Source organism: Peromyscus leucopus, chromosome 11 (assembly GCF_004664715.2).
Source record: "Peromyscus leucopus breed LL Stock chromosome 11, UCI_PerLeu_2.1, whole genome shotgun sequence".
NCBI classification, from domain to species: domain Eukaryota; kingdom Metazoa; phylum Chordata; class Mammalia; order Rodentia; family Cricetidae; genus Peromyscus; species Peromyscus leucopus.
In genome coordinates this window covers 21,795,638-21,810,262 of record NC_051072.1, presented here as the reverse complement: position 1 = coordinate 21,810,262, position 14,625 = coordinate 21,795,638, and the positions used below count along the sequence as shown (strand labels likewise).

General features: G+C 42.1%; 1 protein-coding gene across 1 annotated transcript in view; it reads left to right on the top strand.

Annotated features, from left to right (window-relative positions):
* Slc45a2 (solute carrier family 45 member 2) overlaps positions 1-13,742 on the top strand; it is a 28,156-nt gene extending 14,414 nt beyond the window's left edge. The window contains exons 3-7 of the mRNA XM_028895073.2: positions 381-706; positions 5,880-6,023; positions 6,663-6,786; positions 9,032-9,243; positions 12,975-13,742. Of these exons, the coding sequence (XP_028750906.1) occupies positions 381-706; positions 5,880-6,023; positions 6,663-6,786; positions 9,032-9,243; positions 12,975-13,199 (1,031 nt within the window). The 3' untranslated portion in view covers positions 13,200-13,742. The remainder of the gene's footprint in view (positions 1-380; positions 707-5,879; positions 6,024-6,662; positions 6,787-9,031; positions 9,244-12,974) is intronic.
* The last annotated feature ends 883 nt before the right edge of the window (positions 13,743-14,625 follow it).

The following is a 14,625-nucleotide window of genomic DNA, read 5'->3' as shown; positions in this document are numbered from 1 at the left end:
AGTTGTTATTTTTTTTTTTTAAAGTAGTATAGAGAATACAGTTTGCGAAGGCCACAGTAGCTCCTATGGTGGTAATTTATTAAGTACCCTCTGTGTGTCTGGTGACCTTACTGGTAGGTTACTCTTCAGTTATTACTGCATAATAGGTGAGCAGGACAAGGGTAATAGCAAGGAAATAGAAGAGCTGGGACTTGAACCCACACTGCCTCCCCACAGCGATCTTAGCGCCTTGCTGTATTGTCTCTTCATAATCACCAGGCTGTCTCTGGTCTCCCCGGGGAGTTTTTCCACAAAAGATGCGGGCCTGTGCATGGTGGGCAACAAACACAATCACCAGACCATGCCAACTCATCTCTCTCTCTTTCCCCTTTGTTTTCTAGGTTTTGGCGGTGCCCTCGGCTACCTTTTGGGTGCCATAGACTGGGTGCATCTGGAAGTGGGAAGGCTGCTGGGCACCGAGTTCCAGGTCATGTTCTTCTTCTCGGCCCTGGTGCTCACTTTGTGCTTTGTCATCCATCTGTGCAGTATCCCCGAAGCCCCACTCAGAGACAGTGCACAAGACTCTCCCTCACAGCAGGTCTCTCAGGGCTCATCATCGTCGGCAGATGGCATGCACGAATACGGCTCTATTGAGAAAGTTAAACACGATGGTGCAGACCCAGAGCTGGTAATGCAGGGAGGGAAAACCAAAAAAGCCGCGGAACAGGTAAAGATGCAAAGTCTGTTTTCTTTTTCTCAGCATGGGGGAAATGTTCTTCACTTTCTTCTTCGTGAAAGATTGTTCAGTTTGCTTGTCTGATGTGAAGAGTTTTGTGAAGTCTGTTTGAATCTTCAAAACCTCAATGAGCCATGAGCCTTTGGAATGAGAATTTTGTACCCCAGTGGTTCTCTTGCCTCTTACTCCTTTCAAAGCATCGAACTGGGGAAGGTGATGCCAACTGTAAAGTAAAGAATAATATTTCATATGCTTATTTTAATGTTATAAGAGGTTAGAACGTATGTGAGCTCTCCAGCCACACCTTGGCCACAGATAACAGTCTCTTATATAAAAGTTACAATCTATAGCTTTGTTCCTCCAAAGGACAATGTTGTTGAGTTGATGACTAGATTAGATAAACAAAACTTGCATAACATGACTTGGTTGGGCAAAATGTTCATTAGTTTCAACTTAAACAACAACAACAACAACAAAACCAACACCAATAGCAAAAAATAAAAAATAAAAATCCTCAACTGCGTAGCAGAGAAATGGATCAAGATTCAGAAGAAATGGTCAGATCAGAGAAGAGATTAGAATCGTGTTGACCAATATAGAAGCCACTAACCCCATCCAACTACTTAAATGACAATTAATTAAAATGAAATGGAATCAAGTCTTCATTTCATTAGTTGCATTAGCCATATTTTGAAAGCTCAAAGCCACATGGGACCGGTACTGCTGTGCAAGGCACAGCAAGTGTAGAACTTCTCCATTGTTAAAAAAGACAAGTTGGACAACATTGATGCAATAACAGCATTATTCCATCAGCTGCCCTTAGATATCCATTTTTTGGGGCTATAGTACAATGGCTTCACTCATTAGCAAAGACATTGAAATCTTGGACCTGGCTGACCTGTATTATTCATTGACAAATAACTGACAGGGTGGCTTGAGAATGGCCTAAAGATTTAGAGCATGTGTCAGCGTCTGGCACTACTGCCTTTTTAGATGTATGACCTTGGACATTTCCATTTCTGTAAAATGGAAAAGTAATTGTATCTACCAGCAAGGGTATTGTGCAGTTCACATGGGGTAATTCTGTGTAAGTCACTCAGGATGGTTCCCACTGGATAGTAAGGTGGTACCTTTAGGCATTGTCCTAATGAATCTGTGAGAATGCTGAGTGCTCTAAGCACAATCAAAGACATAAAAACAGCCCAATGAGTCACAGCTCTCCTTGAGGTCAGATCTCCTGTTGGCTTAGCCTATTTGCCAGATAGAAAGGTGTTTATTAGACTTAACATTAAGGATATAAGCATATTGTTTATAATTATTATTCATTTAACAAATGCTTTGGATACTGAGTATGTGCACAGCACTGCATTCAGAGCCTATTCCATTGACAAATGTCCAGACCCTGTGCTGAGGAATTTATAAACCAGTCCCCGTGCCTGGGAAATTACAAATGAGCACGAGCCATTTATACCATCACAATATGGCACCAAGTGGAAGATGCTATAAAAGCAATGTATCCATTCAGATTTTCTAAATAGCAGGTGTTTGGGTAGAATTACATATTCAAGAGATTTTCAGGGGTAATGCCACATGAAAGACAAAGGGAAGAAGAAGAAGTGGGAAGTGCCATCTTCCTATCAAGATAAAAGCCAAACACCTGTGACAGGGAGAGACGTGGGCATATCAGGATGCTTCTCACAGGTGCTGCAGTTCCTAGGTTGTTTTTTGTTTTTCAGCCAAACCGGCCCCAGGTAAGTCCCAAGTCTTAGGGGAAGAGGCTGGCACTGGAATCTCACATCTTGCTTAGCCGTTGTCAAGAATGGGTGGTAAATCTACAGAGAGACAGCACTTAGACTGTCACTCATCCATGTGTTCAGCAGCCCGGGATCCAAATGGCACATGGCTAGGATGGCCATGACTCTCATAGCAAGTCCAATTGATTTCCCAAAAGGCAGAGACTGTTCTTCAGTGAACAGAGCAAGGCTTCATGGGTGAGAAAAAATAAAATCTTCCTAGAGTGGTGCTTGCTTTGAATGATGGTCAGGATTTGAAGTGGAGATTTGGGAAGAATGCTCCTGGTAGAGAAAGGAGGAACAGCAAAGCCATAGAGTTAAAACAAAATTAAAAAACCAAAAATCCCCTCAGTGTATATGGAGGAAGGAAAGTGGTAAAAATTCCACGTTGGCCACTCTTAGATAACAGACTTTCAGTCAAATCCATAAAATGAGAGCCAAGGGTGGGACTTACTGGTAGAGCATGTATCTAGCTTGTGCAGGGCCCTGGAGTTGGTCCCCAGCTCCACAAAATAAATTAAAAAAGATGTTGAAGGGCATTGGTGATAAACAGATCAATTTGCCAAAAGATAAACTTTATAAATGTACATCAGCAGTAGCATCCCATCAAAAATCAGTCTCTCATCCCTGCGTGCCAAAATAGTTGTTCTTCTCAACATTTTTCGCTTTCCCCGTCAGAGACTATTTTTGTGTGTGTTCCTCCTGAAGACTCTGAATCTTGTTCACTTGCTAATCTGTCACTTTCCAGTCACTGGCTGATGCTGGTATAGAATCTGTGCAATGATTCCGGGGGTCCAGAGCCATTGAAAGGGCTTTTCTTGGGGAATCGATGAGTCAGGGGTAAGATGCCAGCTAGCTTTTTCATTCTGTGTTAAAATACTGAATATTTATATTTCCAGCTTTTACGGAAATGCTAAGCTCCATTTGAAGGTTCACATTTATTTTTGGAAGGAAGGAGAAATTAGGTTAACAATGGAGCAGGCTGAAAATTATGTGGAAGGCAGAAAGATACATTAATATTTGGAGTGAGGCAGAATGCATGCTTGCCAGAGTGATTTTCTCAGTTGTGTGTTTTTGGGGAAAGGAGAGACAAAATGAAGAGAAAGTGCTTAGTTTAAAGCATGAAAATCAGCAACCATTCCCTAGACAACATCTACCCTCCCTATGAATAAAAACAAGTCATTCTACACAGTTGTTACAGTAACCTTCTATTTTAGGTATAACATTCTGCATACAGAATACTGTTATTTTTCCCAAATACAAGAGAGTGCTTATTTTGATACTAATTAAGTATTACAGAGTACTGTTATTTTTCCTAAATACAAGAGAGTGCTTTTTTTGTTACTAATTAAGTATAAGATTAGTATAATCACTGTCAGTGGGTTAAATACTGCAAGATGAATTGAATTAGCTGGGTGTTATGGTGCATGTCTGTAATCCCAGAATTTAGGAGGTGAAGTTAAGCTGATCAGGGGTTCAAGGTTATTCTCTCACCCCCAGGGAGGTGGCAAATTCAAGGCCATCCCGAGCTACATGAAATCCTGTCTCAAAATACAAAACGGAAACAAGAATGATGAAAATGGAAAGTATCAACTATATGATGAGCCTGAAATTATTAAATCTAATATCTTCAATAAAGAATTTTTTAAAAAGTATCAGCTAAGTTTAAGAGCTATAAAACAGGGGGCTGGAGAGATGACTCAGCACTGCCTACTCTTCCAGAGGACCCAGGTTCAATTCCCAGCACCCATGTAGCAGCTCACAACTGTAACTCCAGTTCTAGGGAATTTGACACACCCTCACATAGACATAAATGCAGGCAGAACACCAATGCACATAAAATAAAAAGTAACTTTTAAAAAAAAGGTTTATTAAACAGAGCAAAGACAAGAAAGAAGTCTCACATGCAGAAAATAACATGCAGTAAAAATACCAGGGATGTAACATTTAATATAACAGAGTGAGGGGCTATCTCATCATAAATTTATTCTTTCCTCAAACTTACAATTATGTAAAGAAGCATATTCCATAATAAAGTACTATATGGCAATAGATGATAAAAGGAATTATAAAACAATATGTTACTATAATGAAAATAGACAATCTCAGGAGACTGTCTGATAACTCTACTCAGTTGTGTCAATTTTAGCTCCCTCAAGCTTACTGAAACTAAATAACAATAAATAACAACAACAACAACAATAATAATAATAATAATAAATTATAGCCCCTACTGTTAAAGCATAAATCTAAAGTAAGGAATCTGGGGCATGAGTATTCATCTTCTATATGTGTGTGTGTGTGTGTGTGTGTGTCTGTGTTTACACTGTTCACATTTTAACTCAACACAAAGCTCACTTACATATACCCATCATTGGCAAGAGTCGGAGCAGTGACCTGAGAGCACGAACCTATCTAGTCAACGGCAGGGAGCTGATCAGCTCTCTGTGTTAGTTTCCTAAAACACAACTACAGATGTAGCAGCTTAAAACAGCAGTCATCCATCATCTCACAGTTTAGAAGGTCAGAAGTGTTGGTGGGCTCCTGTGGATTCTCTGCTCAGGGTCCTACATCCCTGCAATCATGACCTCAGTAGTGCTGTGTTCTCATCTGGAGGTTCAACTGGATAAAAACTATCTTCAAGCTCGTTCAGGTCATTGGCAGAATCCACTTCCTTGAGGTGTAAGAGTAAGGTTCCTGTTTTCTTGTGGATTGTTGGCCAGGAGCTGCCCTAAGCTTTGAAGGACTACTTCCAGCTCCTTTCCATGTGGCTCTTTCTGTTTTCAACCCTAATGCTTCAAGTTGCTCTGAATTCTGCTTCTGTGGGAAAAAAAAAACCCTCTGCTTCCTAAGGGCTTGTGTGACTCAACTAGTATTAACCAGGTAACTATTCTGTTAATTCCCTCAAGGTCCACTAGCTAGTAACTCTAATTGTATTTTCCAGATCCATTTTTACATGTAACAAAACATAATCGTGTGTACCATCAAGACAAAAGATCACGAACTCCATCTTGAATTAGCCTACCATGCTCTAAGAACAATAATTTCCCAAGGGATTGTTTACACTCATAGGCTTTGTCTTCCTGCAGAATACCATTTAAAGACAGCGTTAGTTGTCTCTTACATCTTGAACTGAGTATAGTTCCATTCCAAAACTCTCTCTCTACTCTTAGGCTATGAAAGTTATTTATGGGCCTGGAACTGCTAAGTAGTCACTCATTTTTAACAGCACATTATCAATAAGTTTGTCCTGTTGGAAGCCTACATGTGATGTCATGTGATAAACAAGTGACAGAGATGTAGCATGGCTGTTGCTTTGACTCCTGCTGTTGGCTGGGCACCTACACTGAAGATCCATGCTTTTTTTCCAGAGTCAGAGGGCAATGTCGATGAGGTCACTTCTAAGGGCCTTAGTGAACATGCCTCTCCATTATCGCTGCCTTTGCATCAGCCACCTCATTGGATGGACTGCCTTCCTGTCAAACATGCTCTTCTTCACAGATTTCATGGGGCAGGTAATGAATGAATGCATTGTGCTCACACACTCATTGGGAGCTTCGTCTGCTGGCCTTTGGAATAGGTATAACAAAGAGTACCTTCAGGGAACTGATTTTATAGATATGTTCTAGAAATAGGCTGCTACATCCTGTTAAACTAAATACTCTAAGATCTACCACTACGTGATCAAATACAACAAATAGACAAGTGTAGCTAGGATTTTCAGAGCTCAAGTGAAGCTTCATAAAAGAGGGATGTGGCATGATCCTGGCCTTGAAGGGTGACTCAGGGTTTCAGAGATAAAACAGGGAAAGAAAGAATTCTAAGTGGGAATAGGAATGGTATGGACAGAGGTGAGTTGGAAGTCTGTTAGCTGTACTAGAGAATGATACTAAGTCAGATGGGGCTAGGTATTAGGATGAGAGGAAGGACCATTAAAGATCATCCCAGAGAAGTGTTATTTATATTTAATGCACAGATAGATATACTTCATAAAGGTCCTTGAAGGAGGCATAATTGATGAATGGAGTGACCTGGTGATGTCTGATTGAATTCTATGCCCCAGGAAGGGCCCCTTCCCCCAGGGGTTGAGAAGTATGAGAAGAGCTGCCGACCACACTGCACTAGTTATTCAACCACTGGAACCTCTCTTTCAGATTGTCTACCATGGGGATCCCTATGGTGCACACAATTCCACGGAGTTTCTTATCTATGAAAGAGGAGTTGAGGTTGGATGTTGGGGCTTATGTATCAACTCTCTGTTTTCTTCACTTTATTCCTGTAAGTATTCTTTTCCTAAGAGAGTCTTCAAAAGGCTGGCAGGGGGACCCAGATCTTATACTTCAAAGTCTATTTGCTTCTCTTTAAGATATTTGAGTCTTGATAATGTTTAGGAAATCAGGATAAACTATTCTTTTAGAAATGATCATATGAAAGTGTCATTTTTCATGGTCAATTTTTCATTTCCCTTGAACTGTGCTTGTAATCATTGGTTTTCTGGGAAATATTTTTTAGAAAATAAAAGCGATTTTTGTGAGTAAGATGGTGAGATATTGGACAGATGAGATGGGAATTCCAGCAGCTCCATGCTCTGCTGGAGCAAGAATGCTAGTGATTTCAGAGCTATTTTGTAGATTTCATAGATGATTCAGAGAATTTGTAGATGACGCCTAAATTCCTCCTCTAGCTACCGTGAAGTATAAGTCCAATAATAATTCCAGCAGCTAGTCAACATTTCATTCTTAATAGGCACATTTCAAGCATCTAGCTCATGTGGTCTTACAGAATTTTCCCAAGTTTCAGCCCTCAGAAAATTTCTCCCAGAATCCTGGGGAAGATGCTACGTCAGGCGTGGAGTATCTGAGGGAAAGGAATCTACACACACTGCACTCTTTTGTCTGTTTACTTTATTCCTTTATGACAAAACTCTATCTACACAGCTTCAGTTCCGTTCTGAGTCTCAGTTCCTCTTTGTAACTACTTTTTGTTTTGTCTCCTCACAGCCCTGGTAATAACTAAGTCCTTATACTTTTGGTCTCATCTTCGTCTTCTGTTACTTCCTCCTCCATCTATCCTTCCTAGCTCCTTATCCCTGGCCTTGATAAACTCTACAGGAGATCTGCCTTACCCTCTACAGAATCTCTGTCTTCCTCTCTTTTCTCTGGCCATGCAGTTCTGTGTCTGCCTCTGGAATTCTGCTCCAGTCTTTGCTGTACCTGGTTATGCAAAAACCTCCTTTGTTCTCAATTTCTCTGCCATGCCCCTAGGCCTGAAGGAAAGGGATGGTCTGAGCTTCATTTGCACAAGAAACAAAGCTATGCTTCTGCAGCCTACTTGTCTCCTAGGCAGGGAGTTAGTTACCTAGAGGTTCAGCAGGTCTGAGAAGCTGAACTGTTTGCCAAATGGTCTAGTAGTATATGGGCCCACCAGAAATTCATAGCAAGGTGCAGCTGAATATTAAACCTGTATAACACCAAATATTCCATGATAAATGGCTTCCCATTTGATGGACACTTGGTTGGTCAAAGTATAGCTTTAACACACAGCTGAATCTCTATAATATAGTCTTGTGACCCGCAAGAGTGGTCTAATAGATTAAAGTAGAGGAGTGATAACTCTGCCTCTATAGTTGTTGTATTTGTATGTGCAAAGTGTATGCTAAGAGAGGAACCAAGTGCATGGTCAGCTATCTTCAGCCCACCCTGCAGTTGGTAAATGGCAATAGCCACATTAACTAGATATCTTTTATGTGTCCTTTAGTGGCCTGGGTGATATTTTATATATTTCACCTCATTTGATTCTGACTAACAACCTCCACTACAAAGAATTGCATTTTGCTTCCTTCCTTCCTTTTTTTTTTTTTTTGATGAGAAAGCTGAGATGGTGAGCAATGAAGTAACTTGTCTCTGTCAAGGAGCCAGCCATGGGAAACTAGGAATCCCTTCACAGCCTTTGTACGATTGACAAGACAGGGAAAATGTCTGCAGAGAACCTCACATCTTTCTTACTTGTACAGACTGCCTTCAGATTGGGGCTAAGAAACTAAGAATTTGGCTCATTCTGCAAAACCTGGTTGTTTTAATATCTGCAACCTGACTTTGGGTGGTGCAGTCAGGGTAAGCATACACTGTTCATTGGTCCTCTTGGGCCAGACTTCTCTCATTCGAATGAACAAGACTATTTCTCTGTATCTTTCATCCTCTGAGTCCCATCACCGAAGTTTGGTTTTTGTCTCTTCTTTTTACATTCTTTTGATATTTGGCTGGCTGCTAAAAGTACCTGGTTCTCCTCTATGGACAATAAAATCAGCAAGGCAATTTTATGCTGTCTTTTATGCAAAGGATTTAAAACTGATCCTCACATCCAGCTGTTTCTTGAACACAGATAAGGAAGTGTTTTGTTCCTGACTCAGTATCAAAGGAAGTCATCTAAAAAATGCATCTTCAAAAAAAAGGATTATCTGAAATTATTAGGTATTGTGAGGCACCTGCCAGCTGTAATTTTTCCCCCTTTATTCTCTCTACAGACTTTCAGAAAGTGTTGGTTTCCTACATTGGATTAAAGGGCCTTTATTTCATGGGATATTTGCTCTTTGGCCTGGGAACAGGATTCATAGGACTCTTCCCAAATGTCTACTCTACCCTGGTCCTCTGTTCTATGTTTGGTGTGATGTCCAGCACATTGTACACTGTGCCCTTTAACCTCATTGCTGAGTACCACCGTGAGGAGGAGAAGGAGGTGGGTAACTAAGGAAATTAACCTGAAGAGTCAGGGAAGGGAGGAATTTGGCAGAAGAGTTTGTAAACAATTATCACCATGCAGATATGACTACCAGCCTAGGTGAGTTCTTCCCTCCTCCTCCTTGCTGTGAACCCTGGTGCACCTTTTGAGCTTTAGGACAATGATAGTGACTCCCAATTATCTGATTAAAGAAGGTAGTCTTAGTGATGCTGAGAAACCAGTCCACAATCGGACTGAGGCAAAGAAAGGGAAGTAAACCCTTCTGTAACCACCCTACAGGCCTTCCCAGTTCACATCAGCATTTCTAGATACTCATAATGATGCCTCCCCTGTTCCAAGCACTGCAGAGGAGCACATTGGCATTTCTTGGGGTTGTGGTTTGGAGCTGTGACTTGATTCTTACCATACTTCCTGGAGAGGTACTGTCCACCGATGGCTTGGAATTCAGACTATAACGTAGGACCTTAGACAGTCCTCCTGATTGTATTCAAGGAGTGTAGTAAAGAAACTACTGAAATGGCTGCTCCATCATTAAGGGGTTTCTTATTGTGGATAAGAAAGAGGAAATATCCAGAGGCATTTGAAAGAGTTTAGACCGGAGAGTAGGAGAAAGGCAGAGAATAGCAGAGTGAAAATGGGGAGAGTGGAAGGGCAGCTGGAAGGAGGGAAGCCTGTGAGCTGGGCAGGCCTAGGGGACTGGGATAGAGGCAGGTGTGTGTGCGTGTGCGTGTGCGTGTGCGTGTGCGTGTGCGTGTGCGTGTGTGTGTGTGTGTGTGTAGGGCCAGGATGGGGGCTTTGAAATGTATAAGGGGTACTTTAGAATAAAGACTGTAGGAGCCCAGGGGCTGGCATGGGCTTAGGTATGTAACCACAGGTATATGTCAATGGAGAGCCATATGTCCCTTCTGCCAGAGACAAGGGAAATGATTCCTTTTAGCAGAGTGGGAACTCATTTCACAAGTTCCTGAGAGTTGCTGGCTTTTATCCAACCAGAAATCCTTCTATTATTGTCCAGCTCGAGTTGGGCCTAGACTGCCATTTCTGGACGTATGCACTTGGGAAATTAGAGTTTCCTTTGGACCTGACAATGAGAAGTCTGGGTAGTTCTGTTCTAGAATTGCTGTCTCTTCTAATAAAAGCATACCACGGTTTCTCTATGCAAACTGACTTTTGCTTCCTTAAATGGAGCAATGATGAAAAATCTAAAGTGAGAACCATGAGTTCGTCTCACCCTGAAACCATAAAAACACCAAGAGTCAGTGTGACACTGAGTACACATCAGTATGACATCATTTCAATCATTTCAGCATTCATTTACATCATTTGATTTGGTGCATGCAGCCAGGCAGAGCTGCACCAGGAGTTGAGACTTTCCGAGCAAGCATGGCCACTGTTCTTATCCCCTAGTAAAAGCTGCAGTGCATTGTGGGGGAAAGGGCCGCTGTTTAAAAGACAGTCACCAGAAAAGCCTCCCTGTTTGGAAAAAGTTACTGGCACCAAAATATATAAACTGACAACATGACCGTTCCACGATATGGTTAAGGGGAAGGTTTTTACTGTAGACATGAGGGAGCAGTCAGAGGCATCTGGAAGAGTCCAGAGCAGAGAGAGAAATTAGGAAACGGAGCCTGGCCTGCAGATTGGACATGGCCATGAGAGAAGCAAGAGCAGAGTGGAAAGGGAGAGAGAGGGGGCAAGAGTGTGGGAGAGGAGAGAAAGGGGGAGGTGGAGGTGGGAGACAGAAAGTGAAAGAGAGAGAGAGAGAGAGAGAGAGAGAGAGAGAGAGAGAGAGAGAGAGAGAGAGAGAGAAACTGGAAGAGACAGCAGGGTTATAAGGAGAATGAATAGCTGGCAGGAGGGAAGTCCATGAGCTGGAGGAGTTTAGGGTAGGGGAGAGGTGAGAAGAGCTAGCATGTTAGCATGAACTCTGAAATGTGTCACATACACCTGAGGGAGCCTGGAGGCCAGCATGCATTTTGATATGCCAATAGCCACCAAAGAGATCCATTCCACCATTCTGCCAGTGATAAGGGAAATGACTCCTTTTGGTAGAAGGGATTCAGGTTCAACAAGTTACTGAGGAATGCTGGCTTTTGTCTAACCACCAGAATTTGGGGGAAAATGGAGTTGTCTTTGTATCTAACTCAAGGCAAAGAAAAAAATAGCAAACATGCTTTGGAGTCACAGAAAACTAGATTGAAATTTTGTCCCCTTTAAAGCTGTGTGACATGGACCATATTTTTCACTTAGTCATTAAGTAGCACTTAATTAATTAATTAATTAATTAATTAATTTTGGTTTTTTTTTTTTTTTTTTTTTTTTGAGACAGGGTTTCTCTGTGTAGCTTTGTGCCTTTCCTGGATCTTGTTCTGTAGACCAGGCTGGCCTTGAACTCACAAAGATCCACCTGCCTTTGCCTCCCGAGTGCTGGGATTAAAGGCATGAGCCACCACTGCCTGGCTTAAGTAGCACTTAAAATGAGCTCACTTTTACAAGAGGTTGTAGTCTCACAAGGTTCAATAATCACATTATATAAAAGTGTTCTTGTGAAGTCTCTCCCTCAAAAAAAAAATAATAATTTTTTGTCTGTACCGCCAGCCCACACATGCTACATTACCACTCTTGCTCAAGCTCTTAAAGTTTATCTTTACAATACTTTTAAATGAACGTCAAGCAAACATGAGTATGTTTTCCCATTTCCCCATTTTTCTTGAAAAGATAATATTCATTTTTCTCTACCAAGGCTTATTTTACTTGAGTAGAGGGAATGATCATTCAGACACCAGATATCTTTATCAGTCAAGAGAGATTAATAACATTCACCACATAAAGCAGGTGGGAAAGTAAACATGAACATATAGATACTGTGCTCAGCATAGTACCTGCTTAATACCTCACAGGACTCCAAAAATGACAGCTAGAGATAATGACAGCAACGTCTGCACCTAGTGTGCTAGAGATGATGAGAGGAACATCTGCACCTAGTGTGCTGATAACAAAATAAGGTCCTAACTGCAAAACAGCCTTGCACAAGGCCTTGCATGTAAGAGACACCAAATGGTAATTTGAACCAATTGGGGCCAAATATCAAATATCTACCAGGTGTTAACGTATTAACCAAATAACCACGCTGGGGGTGGGGTGGGGTTGAAACTTGTTCTTCCTATGTTTAAAACTAATTTAGCATTCTTTTGAAACTGCTTGCCTTTTTAACACCAAGGAAGACAAAAAGATTGGAATTGATGCCTTGGTGAGTTGCTGCAACATTGTATTTATTTACTTCTTACAAAGAGAGTCCTGACCATATTAATGTTTAAGCCATGTGCTTATTAAAGTTGGAGGAAAAGGCTTCCTGGCATGTAAGGACGACAGCATCAATGGAGTTCCCTGGAGTCCCTCAATTAGGAATTAGCAAACTGTGGCCTGCTGGTCCAAGGCAGCCTGCTGTTTGTTTTCAGACAGTTTATAAGATAAGAATCCCTTTTAAGTTTTTAAAAGATTGAAATAAATTCAAAGAAGGATGCTGTTTTGTGATGCATAAAATTGGAGTGCAATTTGTTCTTACATGAAATCTTTCTTGATTTGTGAGATCAGAGTCAGTGACAACCAAGATCCCACGAAGCCCAAAGGTATTTACCATTGGGCTCTTCTCAGAAAAAAAGCTGACCCCTGCCCCTGTGTGACAGTGCCTTGGTAGATCAATTGCTCTTCCTGTGTTTCTCTTGCAGAAGCGGCAGGAAGCCCCCGGAGCTCCCGAGAGCAGCGGGAGAGGCAAAGGCGTGGACTGCGCTGCCCTCACCTGCATGGTGCAGCTAGCTCAGATCCTGGTTGGTGGCGGCCTGGGCTTCCTGGTCAACATGGCCGGGAGTGTCATCGTGGTGGTGATGACAGCCTCTGCCGTGGCACTGATAGGCTGCTGCTTTGTGGCCCTCTTCGTTCGATATGTCGATTAGGTTTCTAAAGAGACACGGACCCCCAAACCTCAGACGAGTGAGACCATGGCAAGAAACCAGTCTTTGCTCAGGCTCTCTGGCTTGGGGAACTGTATGCCCCCCACTTTGGAATCTCACCGTGCATGCACACGTGGGAGAAGGGGAGTGTGGTAGCATTGCCGGCCCCTCTGTATTTCCCTTACCATCCGCCCCTCGGTGCAGGCAGAGGAAGGTCAGCTTCTCCTGCTCCAGGGGCATTTCAGGGCTTGATAACATCTGAGGAGCAAATCGAGCCTACCTGTGATGCTGATAATGTAATTTTTTAAGAAAGCAGTCCATCTATCATTGGGAAATCACATATTTCATCAAATTCAAAAATACTTAAAATATTGCTGATCATTTTATGGTATTGATTTATTCAAATGTAATTTGCTCATAATTAATTCCTGTTAACGTATGGCATTCTTAACAAATCTGCTTTGAATGTCTCATTCTCATTCTGAGAGCTGTGCAACTTAAGAGTGTTCGTTTAATTCATTGATGCGGTAAAAATATTTTTCTTGAGTCTGTACCTTCATTTTATCCTCTGGAATCGACACTTTCAAGAAGCAATTCCTGGGTTCCTCCTATGATATTCCGTCCCACCCCCAACTAAACACTTTTTCTCTAGCCAAACCCCTCAGTGGGCTCCCATGTGGGGAATTTTTAGCAGCCCGAAGAGACTGCATCGATACCATGCTGAGAGACCACATTATTTGATAGGAAAACTAATCATGAACTTTAGAGCCTGGCTAGTTTTGATCCTTTCTTTGGTACTCAGTGGCAACATACTTAACAACATATGCTCATGTATGCATTCGGTGTAATGACTTCCATTCTCAGAGCATTGTGACAGTGGGTACATAACACTTGTGGAGGGCTTCCTTCCCATCATTGCAAACGTTTAGACTTTGTTGATACAGCCATTGACAATGGGTGCTATGGCTGGTCTTCACATTTAGATGAGGGAACTGAGGCCAAAGGCCATTTAGGGAGCTCATCTGAAGCCACACATTTCATAATGGCAGAGCTGGACTTTGAACCAGGGCTTTGTCTCTACTGCTTCCTGTTGAGAGCAAGCACAGGCAGGTGGCTGGCATGGGATCCGTGCTTAATGAATGCCGTGGTGATTGCTGGCAAAGCCTCACCACCAGCCCTTCTCCTTAGGTTTCCTGCAGCCTTTCTTAAGTATCATCTGTACAGCTCCAAATGTGCCTGACCCGTGCAGAAAGGACTCTTTGGATCTTTGGTTTTTCCAGATTTGGGCTTTATTCCCAGACCCGAGTGTGCTACTGTTTCACTTATCAATCTATATGCTACCTTGCTCTCCTTTCCCCCACATGGGCACCATTCATCTGCTGCCCCTCGATCAGCTCTCCCTGCATTCTATTGGTACATTAATTCACAG